At 56.6% G+C, this 21,750-nt stretch overlaps 1 protein-coding gene across 2 annotated transcripts in view; it reads right to left on the bottom strand.

The window, feature by feature from the left end:
- Positions 1 to 5,984: 5,984 nt before the first annotated feature.
- XXYLT1 (xyloside xylosyltransferase 1) overlaps positions 5,985 to 21,750 on the bottom strand; it is an 83,153-nt gene continuing 67,387 nt past the window's right edge. The window contains exon 4 of one of the 2 annotated variants that reach the window (XM_039488142.1): positions 5,985 to 7,216. In XM_039488142.1, the coding sequence (XP_039344076.1) occupies positions 6,820 to 7,216 (397 nt within the window). In that variant the 3' untranslated portion in view covers positions 5,985 to 6,819. The remainder of the gene's footprint in view (positions 7,217 to 21,750) is intronic. The other variant, XM_039488143.1, reaches the window with a different exon arrangement.

Here is a 21,750-nt window from a genome sequence, read left to right as displayed (position 1 = left end):
AACCCCGCCTCCTCTGACACCCTGACCCCGCCCCTAACCCCACCTCCTATGACACCCTGACCCCTCCTCTCACCCTAACCCCACCTCCTCTGACACCCTGACCGCCCCTCAGCGTAACTCCGCCTCCTCTACCACCCTGACCCTCCCCTAAACTCCCTCCTCCAATACTTGACCCCGCCCCTAACCCCGCCTCCTCTGACACCCTGACCCCCTCCTCTCACCCTAATCCCGCCTCCTCTACCACCCTGACCCCGCACCTAACCCCACCTCCACTGACACCCTGACCCCGCCCCAAACCCCGACCCCTCCCCACAGCCCTAACCCCGCCTCCTTTGCCACCCTGACCCCACCCCTAACTCTGCCTCCTCTTCCACCCCGCCTCCTTTGCCACTACTCCCCGCCCCAATCCTGCCTCCCGTGCCTCCCCCCCCCCAAGGGTGCGTTACCTAACCATTGGGCACACACCCTAACCCTCTTCCTGTTCAAGCACCATAAAGCCCTACACCCCTTGCACTCAGTCTTACCCCACACCCACCCTGGTGCACCCTAAAGAGCCCCCCACAGCACTCGCTGGCTAGCCCATCCCCTTGCTCACACCTAGTGCCCACCCCTCTGACCCCCAGGTAACCTGTGCCCTGATGCTCTAGGGGTTAACACGTGGCTAGACGTGCCACAGGGAACGCACTCACTCCCACCATCCGGGGGTGAACAGGGGCCAGGCCATCTCCAGGGCATTTGTCTGCCCACCCAGCACTGTTCCGTGCGACATGCTAGGGCACAGGACACACCCCGAGCCGGGCCGGGGGGGGGCAGGCATGGACTGATGAGGGACGGGCCAGGTGCCCTTGGCATGGCAAGGCAGCAGCTCCAGGATTCGCACCCAGTCCCCAACCTCCACCCAGACGCACTGACACAGCGGCACTGTGCAGTGAACAATGGGGCAGCGCTGGCTGGCTACTCACACCCCAGCGAGTCCCAGTGGGGCTCAGTAAGCACCAGGACGGGCCCCCCCACACTCTGGTCCCAGTAATGCTGCAGTCACTGATGACGGGCTGGGTTGGCAGGTGCCGCCTCAGACCTGCCCCTGGGCTCTGGGATCTTGCTGCCTGCTGACACACACGGGCAATAGCGCCTGGAAACGCAGCTGGGAGGGGGGTTTAGTTCCCCAGGTTTCTGGGGTCCGGCTGAGCCTTCCCCACTCCCGTGTGCCATCTAAGCGCAAGTCCTAACACCATGCTGCATGATCACCATCACCCCATGCATACACCCTAAACAGACCCCACCCCCATAGAAGACCCATATCTACTGCACGGCGGGAGGCTGGGGGGGCACAACACACACACACACACACACTCTCTCTCTCTCTCTCTCTCTCTCTCTTCCCTTGCAGCTCCCAGTTGGTCCTTGCCCTGCCCGGCACAACTCGCCAGCTCAGTTGCGCTGCTAGGTGGTGGCCCCTGGCCCACCATGTGATGAATAATTGGGGGGGGGCATGTGACAGTCCCCCCCACACACATCCCCCCACATCACCTCTGCACATGTGACAGTCCCCACACACACACACACATGCCCCCCACACATCACCTCTGCACCTCCTCCTGTACACCAGCATCTTTGGCTGAATTGAGCAACGTGCCCACTGTCCTGCAGCAGTTGAATAACACAAACCTCCCCCCCCCCACACCCGCCCATGCCAGGGTCCTACCTGGTTTGCCTCACAGGCTGCAACACGGGCAAGTCTGGGGCTACTCGCCTCCTCACATCAATGTGCCCTGGCATCAGTTAGACCTGGGGCCTGCTAGCCACAACCCCCAGCAGCGCTATGGTGTGGTGCCCACGGGGCAACAAGCTCCCCCCCCCCCAACCACACACACACATTAGGAGCCCAGGCAGAAATGAGGGTGTCAGCAGATGCGCCGATCTGAGTTGCAGGTTCTGGCTTACCACGCCTGTATGATGATGGGGGCAGGTTCCTGTCTCCAGGCAAGTGGGTCAGGCTCTCTGCAGACTCAGACAGCTATGGCTCCATCAGTTATACCTGGGTCACAGTTCCAGGCTTTTTTGTCACACTCATAAGGCCTAGAAACACACAAGCTGAGCAGCTGACGTTAGCATGCGCCTAGGCCCTAGTCATGATGCACCTTCATCTGGCCCTGGGGTTGGCGCCTTGTGTCGCCTACAGCCTGGAACCGTTGTGACGTGCCGCTCTGGCCCTGCTGTGTGAGGGACCCAAGCGCGTCTCTCAGAAACATGGTGCAAAGCCACCCTTTTAGCAGCCAAATGTAATCCCGGTGGTATCTGCTCATCGCCATGGCGATTAGCCCTGGTTGAAGTTTTGCGCCCATTCATCGAGCCCATTATTGTCTGGGTCTAAGGGGCCGGGTCAGTGGTGGTGAAGGCCTGAGGACACTGGCGAGGGCCAGGCGCTGGTAAGGCCCAGCCCATGCTCAGCTGCTGTGCCTGCTTCCCCACGGCCGTGTCGGGGCCCAGCATTGGGGTGTGCGCCGCCTGCCCTGCCCGGCCACAGCCCTCGCCGATGCTGTGCACAGCACAGAGGCCGGGCCGTGCTGTGAACACCCGTGTGCGAGGCACTGCCCTGAGCCTCATGGCCCAGCCCCAGTAACCAGCGTTCTGTGTGGGGTGACGGGCCCAGCGCCACAATGGTGTTCAGGGCTGGCGTCCAAGCTCACAGCTCAGGACGAACCTTCCCCGCCAGCTTACCCGCTTTGAACCCAGCGCCTGCCACCCGTGTTGGTAACGTGATTAAAAGAGCGACGCCAGCCGTCACCCTGGCAGGGGCCCGCTACAAGGCGGTGTCGGCCCAGGGCGTGCCGCACTGGCTGCTGGGGAGGGGAGGGGGCACCACGCTCTGTGCTCTAGGGGCTGAAGTGCGTTTTCGTGCTGGTGGCAGCCCTGGTCGGTGTAACAGCGTCACAGGAACGTTACCTGCGCCTGGGCCAGCACTGGCAATGGAAGGTGCTGCTGGGGTGTGCATGGCAGAGCAGCGAGCGGCATTGCCAGCTGCCGACTGGAGGAGGGGCCGGGGGTGCCCAGCCTCCTGGGGGCGGGGAGCTGTTTATCTCTGCCACTGATTTGCTGCATGACCGTGAGCACATCACTTTACCTTGCTGAGCCTTGGGTCCCCAGCTATAGCCTGGGGCCAGTGCTGGTGGTGTGAGGTTGTGTCTCTGCAAGGCGCCTGGCAAGGCTCAGCTGAGAAGCGCTGCAGCCAGGCAAAGGTCTGTTCCACACAGCAGCGGGCCCAAACCGAGCCTGGGCCCCGCCCCCAGGAGGTCGATCCAGGCCCATTGTGGCCGCCTTGCTCCGAGTGCTCAGGCTTCTGGGCAAAGCCAGTTTGCACTGAAGGGCACAGCTCGAAAAAGTCACCTCCGACTTTGGCTTTACTGGGAGCACTAAATCACAAGCTCTGCTTTAGCCAGGGCATTGGTGCACGGCATCCTCCAGGGCTGGCAGGCCGGGCATGGCTGGGCCCCAGCTGACTCCGCTCTCACAAGGTCATCATGAGTGTTAAGCTCCCCCTCTGTGTTAAAATGTCAGCGTAACGAAAAGAGGCTCGTGCTTCTCACTTGTGCTCAGTCACCCTTTAGTAATTCCTTCCCTGCGGACCTGGGAGGAACTTTGGAGCCGAGCGCTTGCTTGTGCTGTGATTTGGAAGCAGATCAGTTCAGTGACTCAAATAAGGAGCGGGTTTACTGCTGGGGCCATCAAACAGCGTGAAGCGTTGCTGCTTGTCGGGTTCAAAATGAGGCGAAGGTGAGCGATGCTCAGACCCAACACGGCCAGGCGGGTTACATTTGTTGCCAGCCTGTTTTTGCCTTTAAAAAAATGAAAAGCTATTCCTGTATTAACAGGCAGCAGTGGAGTTAAAAGTGCCAACTGCATTGCCCCCCGCATCCCATCCCCACTTAGCAGCGTGGACGTGTGACCCCCCACCCTCCTGGGGGTGGTGCTCTGACCCCTCTAGTGGCACCTTAGCGAGCGAGATATTGATGAATCTGCTACGGGCTGAGTTAAGTGCCAGGTGGGGTTTAGTTCATGCGGTAGAGGCTCAGGCACTAAGTCCAGAGCCCCCAGGTTTGATCCCGCCTGCTGATAACTGGGGGGGTGGCGGCGTTACAGTTGGATGAAGAATTGTGTGTATAGAAGCAAAAGCATCAAGGCTGCGGTGTTAATTGCAGGCTTGTCAGTGCCACGCTATTTACTATGTGGTGTTAGTGCTAAGTTGTGGGGTAACTGACAATTAACTAAGCCCCAGTCTACACACACAAGTGGTGTCGATTTTACCAAACCAGGTTGGAAACTCATAGTTAAATGGATACAGCATCCACCACAAATTCATGGCAGGGTTAGTGCTCCTCTTACATGGGGGCCAGCCCCGCCCCACCTTCCCTGGAGCCAGCAGAGACAGGCTTTGCACTGCCTGAGTGCAAGGGCTGTGACTGGCCCCATGACCTGAGGAGGAGCAGGCGGGGGGAGGCACTTTACATCCATGGCCCCATGAACGGCGCTTTGTATGACCTATAGCATTGTACGCTATAGTGTGACCCCTGCCAGAGGTGGCGTGTGCTGGAGAAGGGCTTGGTCTGAGCTGTAGCTCAGGGCAGACCCGAGGTACACAATAACAACCAGAGCTGAAGCATGTTCAGACCCATGCAGGGCTAGTAAGGCTCTCACATCTTGCACTTTTAAGTGCTGTGCCTGGTAACTCTCGTTCAGCCTAATCAAGCTGGCTAGAAGAGTGGGCGCTTGGGTGGGTAAATTCCTGTGGTGACTTTGCCAAGCTGTCTGTGTTTGCAGAGTAGGTGCGTTTGCACTGTCCAGGAGGGTTTCTCAATGTTCAGACTTCCCAGGAGGAAGGCTGTGAATGGCTGAGCCCAGAGCTGGTATTTACACGTATAGTGTCAGCATATGATGCAGCGATTCCTTGTGTAACGTGGATTTTACTCTGTGCGGTCATTGAACCACAGACATGTTACGCTAGGAAGTACATACTGGCCCTAGATCAAGTGCACCTGTCGCAATTGTGCCCGACATGGAACTTGGGCTGTGTCGAGATCCCCTGGGAAATCTGCACAGTCCCCCCTTCCTGCACGCTCTGTTCCACAAGGCCTGTCTCTGGGACAGCCTGTGGGGCCAATGGGATTTGCTGGCAAGGCAGGAGGTGGGGTTGGGCAGTGGCTAAAGGCGCCACAGGATTAAAGCCCCTGTACTAATAGCCCCAGCCTCTCTCACGCATACGGCTCAGCGTTCAGTACCACAGCAGCTGTCCTAGAGACTGAGACAACCAGGCCTCTGCAGCGCTTTGGGCCCCCCTCTGGAATTGCTGGGCCAGCTAAAGAGCTGGAGCACACCACTCACACCCCAGCAAGACCCTCGCTGCCTGCCCTCCCCATTAACCCTTCATGCTGCACCGCACAAGCCAATCACTAAACACCTGGCGGTAGGATTGGCTTCCCCAGGGTGCAGGGTTTCCCACCTTCGTCTGCTGCTGCTGCTGCAGGCTGCTGGCGGAGCCAGGACTCTGGCTAGATCCACCCCCAGGGATTCCTGTGAGACGGAGGAATCTGGGAGAGACCGGACAGGACCTGGAGTGCTTGGGGGTGCTGTGTGCGGCCGTCAGAGAGCGCTCTGCCAGCATGGGCTGCAACACTACAAACGACGTGGGCAAAAGCAGCGCAGCGCGGCCAAGAAAGAACAATGGTCTAATGAGGCTCATTATCTCTGCCATTTATACTCTGCCACACACACAGGGGCAATAACAACTGCCGTGAATACGTTTGGTTATAGACCTGACTCAGGACTCTGGTGCAGTTAAACAGAGTGGCGATGGTACGCAGGGCACTGTTCTTTCATTTACCCAACAGCCGTATGTCAGCTACTTTTAATCACCGTAAGAAGGAACCAGACCCTTATTAAACCTTTCACCCAGGGCGTCAGTTGTGCTGTGGAAAACTGACACAGTGTATTTTACATTTGCACCTTTATTCTAGCATAAAAGGTTAACGGAAGAGCTAGTAAAAAAGAACATACTCGTCCACACTCTGCATGGTTCTAAGATGAGAACAGCAGCAAAGCTTTTAGCACTAGGAAGAACCAAGGGAAGGCTTTAAAGCGCATTTGGATTCAACCCAGTGTTAATGCAGCTTTGTAATTTCATCAGCACAAACCAGTCTTTACAAAGTCTCGTTTGGCTTTTATTCTAAATGAGGCCAGGCTGGAGATGGCGTCTTCTCGCCCGGCGTTAGACACAGAAATAGGTCACCGAGTGATGGTCCCTTACGCAGTCTACAGTAAAGAACAATGCAATGCTCATGAACACTGTGCAACCATTGACGCTGTCAGTGTCAAACGAGGTGCTCTCCCTATCCCACAGGGCGGTGCACCCAGGACGTGAAGGCAGGTGGTGGTGTGTGCCATTGCACTGACTTGGTCTACTTTGCATGTACATAGGGGCTTTCACTGCTCGCTCTAATTGAGCCTCACAGCACAGTGGGAGGAGGGTAAATATCAATAGCCCATTTTACAAGTAGGGAGACTGTGGCATGGAGGAGCGATATGCCTTGCCCAACCTCACGTAGCCATGTCCGTGTCTGAGTTGGGAGCAGAACCCAGGTGCCTTTGGTTTAACCACTAGACTGCACTTCCTCCCCGAGGTGAGAGGGTTGGAATGTTCCTGGAACAGCTGGAGTGAGGTGCAGGAGCCCAGCACACAATGGGGTGGGGACACCTTTGCATGGGGCATTGGTGCACACACTTCACTAGCTGCTGCTCCCATCACCCAGCAGAGCGACGGGCGGCCTAGTCCTCGGGGATCGGTGTGTTGCAGTTCCCGTGATAGATTCTGACTTGGCCGTCGCACCGGAAGTACTGATCGAACACGTCGCTGTAGCCGTGCTCCCTCCACCAGGAGCAGAGCTGCCGGTTCCAGGTGCAGTGCAGCACGTGGAACAGCTCGGGGTGCTCCATGCCAATCATCGTGAAGAAGTCCTGGTCCCCCAGGTGGCCCTTGAAGTGGTACTTCTCCGTGAGCTGCCGCACCATGTCTGGCTCCAGCAGCTGGTTGTAGAGCTGGGACTGGCGCATGGCTTCCAGGTTCAGCAGCATGACCCCGCTGTTAAAGCCAGGCAGGCCGTCAGGAGGGGGTTCGCCCACCTTGCTCTGGGGGTTCTCACGGCGGAACTGCCAGAACGTGTGCCTGGAGAAGGGAGAAGAGCACAACGTGGGGGGGTTTACCGACCGCAGGGCAAATGGCTCCAGCAGCAACCAGCTGTGAGCCAAGCACAACCCTAGCAAGAAGCGTTAACTCCTCCAGCTACAAAAATGCACTCTGTGCCCCAGGGAAACTCACTCACTCACCCTCAGCATGGCCCCTGCAGGACGGAGCTAAAACTCCCCCCCGGGACCCACACTTCTCCGGACTCCGGCTGTTCTGGATGCACAAGGAATGCAAGCCTGAGCTCACACCTGCCTCAGAGATTCCTAGATTTAAGCCCAGAAGGGATTATGGGTCTGGACGGGACCTCAAGAAGTCATCAAGTCCAGGCCCCTGCAGTGAGCAGGGCCAAGTAAATCTGGACCATCCCTCACAGGGGTTTGTCCAGCCGGTTCTTAAACACCTCCCGTGACGGGGATCCCATGACCTGCCTCGGAAGCCTGTCCCAGAGCTTACCCACCCCGAGAGCTGGAAAGTTGTTCCCTAACATCTAACCTAAATCAGCCCGGCTGCAGATTAATCCCATTACTGCTTGTCCTACCTTCAGTGGACATGGAGACCTATTTATAACAGCCCTTAACAGATTAAAAGACTGGTACCATTATGGTTATTTAGTCTGACATCCTGCATAACACAAGCCAGAAAACCTCCCCCAGTAATTTCTGTGTCAAGCCCATAATGTTTGGCTAAGCTAGAGCAGGGCTTTTGGGAAGACACCTCAGCCATTGGTAAATGATGCCAACCATTGATTACCCTCACACCGTTTAAAAACATGCCTCTGATTGTAGTTTGAATTTATCTAGCCTCAAATTCCAACCATGGAATCACATTAAGCCTTTTTCTGATCAATTACAGAGCCCTCTGCTATCAGAAACCTCCTACCCAGGTAGAGCTCACTCTTCTGTGGGATAAACTAGTTTTTAGTCCCTTAATACGGGCCGCACCGATTTCTGTATTGTGCTGTTTTTATCAGGACGTTATGCTGGACTAAATCAAATGCCTCAGTCAACACAGTGACCTCTATTAGCTGCACTTGTGATCTCCTCACAAACAGAATGACGTGGTGCTGTGACAAGACCTGCTCCCCACAGAGCCCCCATGCTGACGGGCATTCAGTCTGTTACCAGCTTTTCATGCTGTATTGCCAGCATCCCGCATCAGCCTTCCCAGGGGTTTGCGGGGATCAGCGTCAGGCTCCCCAGTTTCCTGGGTCAGCCCGCTTGGTCCCCTGGGAAGGATTTGCTGGTGCAGAAAAAGGCTTGGAAGATTAAATGAATGGGCTCTATTGCAGGGGTGCTGCATTGACAGCTAGTGGCTAACCCAGCCCCTTGGTGCCGCTGTGCAATGGGTACTGCAGATGGGGCACTCAGGGACACAGGGTTCAGCTCCCCTTCCAAGGCAAATTCTAGATGATAAACGGAATAAAAACAGAGAAACAAAGTGGGCCAGACTCTGACCGTAGGCCCTCTGGCGTCAGTCTGAAGCGACTCCATTCCCACCCGTGTCACTGGGGTCACAAGCTCTCCCACTACAGGAAGGGGCCGGGAATTAAACCCAACCCCCTGGTGCCTCCCAAGAGAGGATTGAAAAGAGGCCAGACGAGCTCCCTGCAGAACAACACTTAAACCCTTCTCGGCCCTGCCACCATCTCTCAAGACCCCGTGAACACTGTTCACACAGAGCCCTTCAAAGCCCCCCCAGGGACACAGCCTCCCCGTGGCTGGGCTGATGGCAGGAAGAGTCACAACGGGTCTTCGTGCAGGGCCGCTGGGTTACCCAGACACAAAGCGCCTGTGAAAGACACACACGGGAGTCTGAGTGGCTACGGAAGGGAGCCCCACGCAGCTCCTTCCCCAGCAGTGACACCGTCGGTCCCGCTGCCCTGCGAACCCCCCCGCTCCTTCGGTACAGCAGAGCGCTCGCTGGATGCTCTCTATTGTGGTGGCTTCTGGTGCTCACTTCCTAGTGCAGAGACCTGCACGGGACCCCCCCACAACCCCAAGTAGCTGTGAACAACAGCCGTGGTTCAGCCGTGAGCGCAGCGGGAGCAGGCTCCTGACTCGCAGAGGAAACGCAGATCGAGTTGCTGTTGTGTCCGTTCTGCAGGGGCCTGCGATGCTGGGACTATGGCAGGACTAGGCGAGCCAGCAGTCCGGCTTCTTCCTCTCATTTTGTACAGGCACACGACAAACACAAGGGCAGGACTGTGCGGTCCATACACGGCCCTGGTTACCTAGGACCCATCCTGCGTTCTATGGGCACCGAAACTCCCCCGGAGTCATACTGGACTTGCACCGTGGGTCGAGTTTGCTGCAGTCAGTGGGGCTGCCCCAGTTCAGGCCACCTTCCTTCACTCCGGGGCAGCCTGACACACTATGCAAACTTTTCACCACTGACATGCAGCCACCTCGGGGGTGGAATGTGGTAGCTCCTCGAGAGCACTCACCCATTTCAAAGAGTTACACCATCTCCAATGGCAGCTGCCTGGGGATTTCAGGAAAGCTGCTGGAATCTGACCAAGACACCCTGGCTAAAGCCACTGCGCTCACCGGGGTTTTTTAATGATCACCATCCTCGGCTTTACATCTCAGCGGAAAGACAGCGCCTCCACGAGCACGGGGCTCCCTGGCACGTCACTGAGAGCTGACCCAGCAGAGCAGTGAAACACCACGCCCACGGCCTGCAGTACCGGCCTGATCTCTGGGGGCCTTTCACGCAGGCAGGAAATCGGAGCTTGACTGCAGCTAAACCCTGTAGCATTGTGCACCCACATGGGCTGGCGTAAGCCCTGCATCCACACCAGGCAGAACTACTGCAGTGACCATCACAGCACTGATCCAGATGGTGTTAGAGGTTAAAACCAGGCTTTGGTCTGGCCCTGCTTAGCTCACAGGACTGGTGAGCATCACAGCACAAAGCAGCCCTTCTGCTCCCTCCAGCCAGTCTCTCTCCTCTCTCTGGACGCCCACAGACACTGGCTTCATGGGGCAGGGTCCCAGCATCATGTCCTTGGGAGGACCCCCCCCACACACACACCCGTTGCATAGACTGGGGTCCACGCACAGCCCTGCACAAGCCGGGAACGGCAGCCGTGCGTCGTCATCCTGCTGAGGGGCAGTGGGCTTGGCACTGCCTCCTGACTGACACTCGGATCATCAATCCCAGACTCAGACCCCCGTGGACTCAGTCTGCTGGTGCCGAGCCACCGCCGCATCGCTCTTTCAGCCCCTGGTTCTGCTAGTCCAGGGGTGGGCAAACTACGGCCCGCGAGCTGGAGCCACTCCGGCCGGGGCGCTGGGTCGGGGGCCAGACCATGCTTGAGGTAAGTGCTGCTCAAAGCCTGCACCCCTGAGCCTCTCCCCACACCCCAACCCCCTGTCCCAGCCCTGATCCCCCTCCCCCTCTCCAAACCCCTCGATCCCAGCCCAGAGCCCCTTCCTGCACCCCAAACCCCTCATCCCCAGCCCCACCCGGGAGCCCGCACCCCCTCCCGGAACCGAACCCCAGTTTCGTGAGCATTCATGGCCCGCCATACAATTTCTCTTCCCCGATGTGGCCCTCGAGCCAAAAAGTTTGCCCACCCCTGTGCTAGTCCCTCTGAGTGAGAGGTGGTCACTGCCGTCCGGGGCAGGTTTGGCAGCTCCCCTGCAGAGCAGCTGCAGTGGGAACAGGCCCAGTTCCCTCTCTTCAAAACATGCACAACACCCCAGAGCCACATTCACCAAGTGTTTGGGCAGGCATGGCAGCCCTCCCTGCCCGGCTAGATCTGCTCCTCTCCCCCACCGGAAGCCAGCTCCAGGCAGCTGCAGCAAGCACAGGAACTCAGCCAGACACAGCTGGGCACACACAACCCAAGCTTGCTGATGAAGGCTGTTTGCAGGCGTGTCAGAGCCAAGAGAGGCCTCCGGCTCAGAGCGTGGCAGGATGTGTTCACAGCAGCGGTGTGATGGTGTGTTTAAATGCTCCAAGTTCCTGTGCACTGCTCTGATACGACACGTCTGTGCCTGGACTGCCTCAATAATCCTCCAGGGCCCTTGTGCAGCCATTGACCCCGTCCGAATGGCTGCATTTACCGCCCATTGTGCACGGGTGTCATGACTGTGCAAGCCGCAAGGCAGCGGAGAATCAGGCCCATTGTTAGTAATGTAGAGAGAGAGGGTGGTCAGAGCACAGGCCTGGGAGCCAGGACACAGGGGGTTCCCAGCTCTGCACCTGGCCCTGTGTGACCCAAGGACGCTCACATGCAGCCAGACCTTTCCCAGCACTTGGGTCTCACAATGTCCGGGTGCACAACTTGAGCCACCAAAGATGAGGCAACAGAATTCAGTAGCTGCTTTTGGGCCCAGCAAAACGAATGGCTCTGTGCCTCAGTTTCCCCAGCTGTAATGTAATGTCCATTTCCCAGGGCTGCTATGGCACATGCTGATTAGAAGGCGTCTTTTGTGGCTATTGCTAGATAGTAGAGAGACGCTCTCTGATCCGATTTGGGCACAACATTTAGGGTTTGTAAAAACAGGCTTTTTAAAACAACCGACAAAACCCCTAAGAGCAGTAGAAATGTTCTGTGAAGCTCAGAACAATTCCCACAGAAACACTTTATTAAATCAAACAAAGACCCGCAGCATTTGCAGCCCAAGCCTGGTGGCCAGAGAGAAGCTGACAGCAGTAGCACTGACAAGAGACCCTCTGGGGCACCTGGCATTGGCCACTGTCGGTAGACAGGATACTGGGCTGGATGGACCTTTGGTCTGACCCGGTACGGCCGTTCTTATGTTCCAGCCACCAAGAGGAGCAAAAAGATTCAAGAGAAGGGTGACGGACACACATCCACATGCACTGCAGGGCACTGCTGCCAGCCCAGCGCTTGGCGGCTGGTTCCCCCGGCGCCTGGCATTCCAGCAGCACCTGACAGCCGGAGCACACAACCATGGTGCGTGGGGCCAGGCCTTGCGTAGACCCAGAGGAAAGGTTGGGGGAAGCTGCTTTTCATTGCTCCATGCATGTCACATTCACGGCTTAGGATTCTAAGGGTCTCAGAATACCCCCCTGAAGGCAAGTTTGCTGGGTGGCTGGAAGCTGTCCCTCAGCAGTCGAGGGAACTGTCACCAGGCAAACCAGAGCAGCAGGGAAGCCCCAAGACACACACAAACCAGCCTGTGGTTCTGCAAAGCTGTCCCATGCCCTGAGCTCTGGCTCCATCTGCTCGGCAGGGCAGGAAGGCTCCCAGCCCCAAACGCCACCCTAGCCAGAGGAGGTGGAGCCCTGGAGAAGTCCTGATGATTTGCTGCCAAGTCCCAGCAGAGAGGTACCTCTGGATGTGCCCTTGGTAGGAAAGCAACGGGAACCTGTGCACTGTACACATGCCCACAAGAGACAGGCCTGGAACTGCAGAAACCCCAGTGAATGGTTAGTGCAGCTCCAATGGAGACATTGCAATGGCCTCAGGAGTCTGACGGGAAGGTGGCCATCAGGGATGCTCCGGTGTCCATGTCAGCGCAGTACGATCACAGCTCCTGCGTGAAGAGACCTGTCACTCTCCGAACACGCTGGTGCTCACAACAGTGTGGCTGACTCAATGCTGCATCTCATAAGAATATACACAAGAGCGGCCACACTGGGTCAGACCAAGGGTCCATCCAGCAGAGTGTCCTGTCTTCCGAGAATGGCCAGTGCCAGGTGCCCCAGAGGGAGTGACCAGAACAGGGAATCACCAAGTGATCCATCCCCTAGGGACTCCCAGAGCATGAGGCATCTCTGACCAGCTTGTTAATAGCCATTGACGGACCCATCCTCCATTCACGTATCTAATTCTCTTATGAGCTCAGTTATATTTTTGGCCATCACAACATCCTCTCCCAAAGAGTTCCACAGGTTGACTGTGCATTGTGTGAACAAATACGCCCTTTCGCTTGTTTTAAACCTGCTGCCGGTTAATTTCATTGAGTGGCCTCTAGTTCTTGCGTTATGAGAAGGAGTAAATAACACTTCCTGATTTACTTTCTCCACCTCACTCATGATTTTATAGACCCCTAACCTATCCCCCCTTAATTGTCTCTTTTCCAAGCTGAAATCTCCCCCCCTCTCCCCTTACCCAGGTGTGGCCAGTACCCAGGCCAGGGCTATACACTGCATCCACCTTCCGACTTGCAGACAAACACGAGTGCCAGCTGGAACACTCTGCACTGCAGCTCACCAGCACTGCCTCCCTCATGCCTGGTGAAGCCCTAACCGGCCCGGCTCTCATCCGAGTCCCTAGTTCAACCAGGCACTGGGAAAGCAAAAGCCCCGCGTCTCCTGGGACTGAAGAAATGAGACAGCCGTGCACCACCTGCACCGGCGGCTCCACAACCCAAGTTTTGCAGCCTCCCACGCTCACTGGCAGAAGGGGTGTCAGTGCAGAACCACAGGGAGCTCTGCACAGGAGAGCGGCGGCAGCACACGGGAGCCACTGCCCAAGGCCAGAGCGACCAGGCATTCTTGGTAGGAAACGTTCTCCCGGCAGAACACATGGCTTCGTCAAAACCGTCAATTGGGACAATACTTTTCAGCTTTCCAATCAGCCAAATCAATGTCGGTTCCAAACATGGAGCCGTTTCTTTGCAAGTGAAAAGGCAAAATTTTCCATCTAGGCGTTTCCAATGTGAAACTTGGGAATTTTTGTTTTGTGAATATTTCTGATACTTATGTGGAAGTGAAAACGATTGGGAAATGGCCATTTCCCATGGAAGGGAAACTCCATTTTCTGAATAGTTCTACCCCAAACCCTCGTCTGGGATTTTGGAGCCGGAAAAATGGAAGCGATGATGGGGGTGGTCTGCCCAGCAAAGGCTCATGGGGCAGCTGGTAGGTCTGATGATCAGTGCAATCCAAAGTGCTGGAAAGAGAGAAAAGAATCAAACCCTTCTCCATCAGGCTCCATGGCTAGCACAGAAATCTCTCAGACAGCACCTCGCAGGCCACAGTGATGTCAGTCTGTCTGTGAGTGCTAATGAACCAAGCAAATACTAGGTGTGAGACAGCATCGCATCGGATACGCTGCACTTACAGGAGAAAGAAAATAACAAGACTACACAGAGTTAGAGATAGGCCCAAGATGCAAAGATTGGATCCAGAACCAAGCTTCCCCAACATGCAGGGTTTGATTCAGCCCTTGGTAGATACAGACCTGCACCCCAAAGCTTGGTTCCAGAGTGACACTTCCTCAATGTTCAGGGCCTCTGGATCAGGGCTGGGGCTCCAGCCAGGGGCGGCTCTAGATTTTTTACCGCCCCAAGCATGGCAGGCAGGCTGCCTTCAGCGGCGCACCTGCGGGAGGTCCGCCGGTCCTGCGGCTTCGGCGTACCTGCCACCAAATTGCTGCCAAATCCGCGGGACGGGCGGACCTCCCACAGGCGTGCTGCCAAAGGCGGCCTGACTGCCACCCTCGCAGGGACCGGCAGGGTGCCTCCCGCGGCTTGCCGCCCCAGGCACGTGCTTGGAGCGCTGGTGCCTGAAGCCACTGCTGGCTCCAGCCCATCTCCATGTATTACGTGATCCAGCTTCTCTTCTGAGCGCTCAAGCATTATAATGAAAATAATCAGCTTCCATCACACGGAAACAAGAGAATATAACAGCAGAGCAGAGGAAGGATAGAGCCAGACACAAAGAGGGGAAAGGGAAGGCGGCACCTCGGAAGCGATGGGACTGATCATTTGTTTCACATTTTTATGTTAAAGAAACGTGCTGAGCCCTCGACAGCTGAAGTACAGCCCAGAGCGACTGTCGAAGAGCTGGATTATAACCCTTGAAACCAGCTCGCTGTAACAGGAACACGGACACAGCCGCAACCCAGAGCACCGCACATCCCTCGGCTGCGCCGCCCACGGGCCCCAGTCCCAGCTCAACCCGGCAGAAAAGCAGATTTATTTTAAATGACTAACTCAGTCTTGGAGCAGCATTGTTCGTTCCCCAGTGGGTTCGCGAGCAGCCACTAATCCAGGTAAATGCAGACGCAGTAACGGGACGAGAACAACACCCTGCTTTTTGGTGGACAAACAGACAGCAATGGTTTAGTCCCGAGCCAAAGCCTGGGCGAGGAAGCGTTACTTTCCCTTGCCCTGCTACGTACTAGGTAGAGTCACAGTGTGTGCGCCGGCGCGTGTGGCTGCACTGTTCACAAGGGAATAAATCCCAGTGCAGCTCTTCAGAGCCGCAGGAACAGACCCGACGGCTCAGCTGCCAAAGGCACCGAGTACGAGGGTGAGACCAGTTCAGCAGCAAGGGAGCTGGTGACAGTGTAGACAGCTTTAAACCTTTCAGGTGCAGGTTCGAATCCAACCACCAGCTGCTTTGGAGTGGTCTGTCGTCCCCCTGGCATGGTCTCTTGTGCAGCTCTCACTGTCACTGAGTGTCCTGCCAAACGGCTCCTTTAATTGTGGCCTTTAGTTCTCTCTAGCTAGGAGTCTGGGAAGAGGGAGCCCAGCCGAAGGGCGTGCCCCACGGAGAAAGGGGGGGAGGGGATAAGATCAAGGGGGATGGAAGAGTTCGATTTTCTTTAAAGGAAACCAGAGTGGGTGAAACCTACGAGGAGTCCTTGTGGCCAAATCAATGCGATCTAAGTGGTGGTGCACTGGCAAAAAATCTACGTGGTTAAACTAACACAAACTAAACTCCATACTCCCCAAACAAGAAGTGGGTAAAGTCAGTTTACACTCGGGCTCCTCTGTGTGGACAAACATTACCCCGTGTTTGAGCGTTGGAGAGAATCTGCAGGAGAAATTCCCCTCCCTCCCACACCCAAATTTCTGCAGAGTCTGGGAGGAAAATTCTACCGGATTTGGTAAAATTTCCCCGATTCCCAGCAGTCCAAGCCTCGCCAGGGCACTGTCCGGAAGTAAAGCGCACACCACCGGCAGTTCCATCGTGCATTCGGCGTCTGATCCGGATCCCTGTTTTGGGTGGTTCAGTGCAGCCAGTTCCCTGCGGGGGGTAAGTCTTTGCAGGCTCAGGCCCAAGCTCACAGAGCTCCGGAGAGGCACTGACATGCCCAGATACACACACAGGCCCTGCAGGGCAGGCAGAGCAGTTCCCCCATGGCATGGATCTGGCGTGGAAGTGCAGTTGCTAGTGTTCTGGGAGCATGTTTGCTATGTGCCTGGCATAGCTACTGGCAGGCTGGAATTAAACGGTTAATTCACCCTGGTGATTCCCGGAGCACAGAGGTAGGTTGGAGTCCATGTGCCTGGGAGTGCTCCAGGCGGATACACAGTCACAACTAGTGTTCGCCTTGGCACCCGAGTGCTGCTGACGTCTCTGATCAGTAGGCGCTATTAAACACAGCTGCCTGGCAGATGCTCAGGATTTTCATCCCTAAACTCCTTTTCCTGCTTTTCCTGCAAACAGAAACTTCAGCGTTAGGGAAGGAAATCTAGGTGGGTGCTTCATATTCCTCAGTACTGACAGCAAAGTAAAACACAACACAAAAGGTGTTTCACCCAAACCGACCATTGCATTGAATCCACATGGGCAATGACCCTGAACGCCAGAGAACACACGACAGCGAAAGCCCAGCTGTCCACCAGGACTCTGGGCTGATAACCAGGCACATCAGCTTTCCATGGGAAGGCCGGGCCTAAGCCCCAGCTCCTCCCCTCCTCAGACTCCAGGCAGGCTGCGCACGGCTTGGTATTTTTCTCCACTAACCACAGGGCCAGCTGTAACTTTTCCAGAATGCTCATTCCAACGTGCTTTGGTTTTGCTTTAAAAGCAACGCTGCTGCAGGTGCTTTTTGATGGGGGGAGAGGGGGGGAAACAAATGGGAATGTTTGGAAGCGACGGAATTAGCAGGACACGCCAGGGCTATAGAATACACAGCTCCTCAGATCACAGGCAAATCAGGAAGAAATGAAATGCGGCCAGGCTAATGGGACCAGGTGCCTGAGCCAGGTGCCTTGGGGGGAAGAAGAACGACATGGAAAGGAACAAAAACAACAGCGGTGAGAATCCACCCAGTGTGGCCCGTCTGGGTCCCGTGCAGCTGCTCAGCATCGCACCCTCTGCGAACAGCCCCGGGCAAGCCAACGCCTGCAGCCTGCTCTGCGCCCTGCAGGAGCACGTCCCTGCTACACAGGACTTTAGCTCAAGGCCCAGCAGTGCTCTCAGAGGCTCTCAGGATCGCCGGCAGGCGCGCTGGGTAGGCCTGAGATGGTTTCCTTCTGCTCAGTGGGACTGAGGTAGAGGAGGTTGGGCACGTGACATGACGCTCCTTGGGACACCTGTGAAAACACCATCAGCACGAACATGGCCTGTGCTCACGGAGCGCCCCCACTAACTATTCACGGCCTCTGTGCGCCGCGGCAAACTGGGTCCCCAGTTCCCAGCACGAGACGCTGGATTCTGCCTTGCTCTGGAATTAAATACGAGGAGAAGCAGAGGAGCTGAGCTGTGGCCCCTGGGCCAGAGTCTGATGTTGACGTCAGCTTAGTTTATGTTCTCCTCCCATTTTCAGCTCTCAGCGTTGTGCGGATCTTTATGCTGCCCCGCAAACGGCACTGGGGGAAGCTGGAGGCTGGGCAGGCCAGAGAGCCTAGGCCTTGCCCGAGGGAGGCTGCGAGCCTGCGCCTAATGGGGGCAGATCTGACTGCCGGACGCCCTGCTCCTCTGCATGGGACAGGCAGAGATGAGCACAGGATCAGGCCCTAAAGCAGAGAGCCCACACAGAGGAGACACGCCAGGGCCTGAGAGCGCCCGCACGGGGCTACGGAGAGCTACGGTTAGGGTTTGTGTGGCTGCTATTAGAATAGAATCATAGAATCTCAGGGTTGGAAGGGACCTCAGGAGGTATCTAGCCCAACCCCCTGCTCAAAGCAGGACCAATCCCAACTAAATCATCCCAGCCAGGGCTTTGTCAAGCCTGACCTTAAAACCTCTAAGGAAGGAGATTCCACCACCTCCCTAGGGAACCCATTCCAGTGCCTCACCACCCTCCTAGTGAAATAGTGTTTCCAAATATCCAACCTAAACCTCCCCCTCTGCAACTTGAGACCATTGCTCCTTGTTCTATCATCTGCTACCGCTGAGAACAGCCGAGCTCCATCCTCTTTGGAACCCCCTTCAGGTAGTTGAAAGCAGCTATCAAATCCTCCCTCATTCTTCTCTTCTGCAGACTAAACAAGCTCAGTTCCCTCAGCCTCTCCTCGTAGGTCATGTGCTCCAGCCCCCTGATCATTTTCGTTGCCCTCTGCTGGACTCTTTCCAATTTTTCTTCTTCTAGTGTGGGACCCAAAACTGGACACAGTATCCAGATGAGGCCTCACCAGTGCCGAATAGAGGGGAATGATCACGTCCCTCGATCTGCTGGCAATGCCCCTACTTATACAGCCCAAAATGCTGTTCGCCTTCTTGGCAACCCCAGAGACATGCAGGCTCTTGCTGCCACGACAGCAACACAGGTCAGGAGGGGTGAGGGAGGGGAACCCAGATGCTCACAAGAGTGGCAGGATGTGCACTGCATGGCCAGCCATTCCCACCACGCTGGAACGGTGCGTCCAGGCTCCAGGAAACCTCCCCACAAGCACATGGCCCTGATGTACCCCACGAGCAAATGGCATGGTCCCAGGGCACCTCATTGAGAGGCGACTACTTCAGGGGACGGACGCTTGCTGGCCATTCGGTCCTGTGAGTGCGGGACGTCCCTGCTGGGTGGGACGTCCCCAGCTGGGCCCCGCCCTGCGGGTAACACTGCAGTGCTCCCACTGGGGGGGCTGCTGCCATGCTTACCGCCTACCTGACCACTGCAGCTTTAGCCCTTCCCCTCAGGCCAGACCAAATCCCATCACCACGTGCTCGGGAGACTCTGGAATTCAGGGATAAGCAAAGGGCAACCAACAGTGGGAACTTACCGGGGGCCCTGGGGACCCCCGAGTCTTCCCACCTGGTTACGGCTAGAGCAGACAGGACCCGTGTCCCGGCCAGGTGGAAGCTGCCTTTCGTGTGCATTTGGGAAGGTAGGGAAAGCCCCAGTCCCTGGCGCGCTGTAATCCAGTGAGTGTGTGATCTGCAGCTCACAGCTTTGTGACATCGGCTGTGCCAGGAGCCAGGGAAGGGGCCAGAGGAGATTCTATGGGGGCTCAGGGGTACGGCTTTGAGAGTGGGGGCGTTTGTTCACCCCCCCGCGGATGGAGGATGGAGCCACACGTCTGCAGCCAGATGCTGTCACATGCCCACGTCTCAGTCACACCAAAGGCTTGTCACACAGGGGGTTCGTCCACTTTAAAGTCACACCCCACCTTAAACCGAATTAACTTCCTGGTGCGGACAGGCCCTCTCTGCCTACTGGCCTTGAGCCAACCGCACTGAAATCAAAGGGAGACACACACCCACCCCCCACACCGAGCTCCCTGGAGCTGGGCCAGGCCTCAGCGTCTCCACCCCTCAGGTGTCCGTAGGGGCTACAGTGCTGCAGCCTGCAGTACCCTGCAACACCCGCCCACCCCATTGTTACTGGGAGGGGGTGGGCGGTAGGGACCTGCAACAGCTGGAAATTGTTGCTCCAAACTCCCCCTGCTGGCAACCCCCCCTCTCGCCCCCCCCGGGGACGGAGTCTGGCCATGGTACTTCAGTAGTGAGGGGAGAGCTACCGGCCCTTCTCCCAGACTGTGTAGAACTCTGCGGGCTGGGCCTTCGGCAGCGCCTGTCGGCCTCCACAGCGCTAGGCTGCGTTACGCCAGCCCAGGATCTGGCCTGTGGAGTCAACAAAGTGACACCCCTTCCCGACGGCGGAGCAACGCCGTGCCCTGTGACCGCTCCAGCTCTCTCAGCCACCAGGGAGCCCAGGCAAAGGCAGGACGACAGACCTCAGTGGCCCTGCGCTCTCCCCAGGCTGAAAAGCAGCAGGAAGTTGCTCTGTGGAGAGGAGAAACTTTCAGCCCTTCACTAAACTTCAGGCCTGATCATGGCGCAGCTTCATTAGCCTCCACGATCCCTTTCAAAAGAGGAAAAAGGCTCCAGACAAAGCCAGGCCACGAGGGCAGCCCAGGGGCCTTGACACCAAAACAAAACATGGTCAAGCGTTGTTAACGACGCTGCAGCCCTGTGCTCCCTTGGCTGAGGGCTACCCCTTGCAGAGGGGCTCTGCTGTGAGCAACTGTTTATAAACAGAGCCTCCATGTGCTAGGAAACATCTGGAGAATAGCACTTCCCAGCATTCAAAGCACACAGCCCAGGAAGGCTAGATAAAAAATTCCACAAGGACTTCCCCTGCTGGCTGAGCACACAGTCGCTGGCCTGGCTTCCTCCCACGTTTCCTTTAGCACTCTGTGCTTCTGCCCGGCCAACTCAGATGACTGTCCTACCTCAGAGCTGTCTGCCTCAGAAATAAACAACCTACCACTGCTTGGCAGACCGACGGTCCTGGCATACAGCATGGCTTCACAGCAGGGCTGTAATAATATGTTCAAAAATAGCTTCTTGTTAAATCACCAAGAATATCCTCAAAGGTGAAAGCGGATATTTGCATATATTGTAGATGTTTGTCTGTCTGTCTTTCTGTCTCTCTCTCTCACCCACACCCCCCAGATCTCCATCACCTGTGCACTCCGAATCCCTCCAACTTTCACGGATTTGCCAGGAAGAGACGACAAGGGCCACGGTACAGTAATTGCTTAGGAATGCTCCCGTTCAAGTCAACAAGACATTTGCTATGTGCTACAAATGAGGAAGTGCTGTGCTTTTAATAGACCTCCAGGCCAGAAGGGACCATTGTGACCCTCTAGTCCAGCGGTTCTCAAACTTCATTGCACCACGACTCCCTTCTGACAACAAAAATCACTACTTGACCCCAGGAGGGGGGACCAAAGCCTGCAACCATCTGAGCCTCACTGCCGCGGCAGGGGGGCAAAGCCAAAGCCTGAGCCCCACTGTCCTGGGCGGAGGAGAAGGTGGGGGAGAGGCAAAGATGAAGCCCAAGGGCTGGGGCTCCAGGCTTGGGTCTCAGGCAGTGGGGATCGGGCCCCGGGCCCAGCAAGTCTGACACCAGCCCTGGCCCCAACCCACAGCTTGAGAACCGCTGATCTAGTCTGACCTGCTGTATAGCACAGGCAGAGAACGGCCCCAAAACAATTCCTAGAGCAGAGCTTTCAGATAAACACCCAATTGCCAATGACGGGGAATCCACCACGACCCTTGGTCAGTTGTTCCTATGGTCAATTACTCTCGCTATCAAAAACTGACACCTTATTTCCATTCTCGCCACAGAGCTACTGTTTCTGAGCATGCTCAGTGGTCCCTGCAGCTCCGCCCTGGGTAGCATGTGCTGCATGTTTCCCGGCCTGGGCTGACGGAGCAGGCATGGGGCTGCAGCGGGGGCAGGCCGCACAGGGACATTGTGCATTCCCGCCAGTAGTGCACACACCCATCCCGGACAATGATCCCACACTTTCACAGGCCTTGGGTGGCAGGCCAGTCCTCGCCCACAGACAACCTGCCAACCTGAAGCATATTCTCACCAGCAACTGCACACCGCACCATAGTAACTTTAG

The sequence above is a fragment of the Mauremys reevesii genome, linkage group 9 (genome assembly GCF_016161935.1).
Source record: "Mauremys reevesii isolate NIE-2019 linkage group 9, ASM1616193v1, whole genome shotgun sequence".
Lineage (NCBI taxonomy): Eukaryota > Metazoa > Chordata > Testudines > Geoemydidae > Mauremys > Mauremys reevesii.
This window is presented reverse-complemented; position numbering and strand designations above follow the sequence as displayed.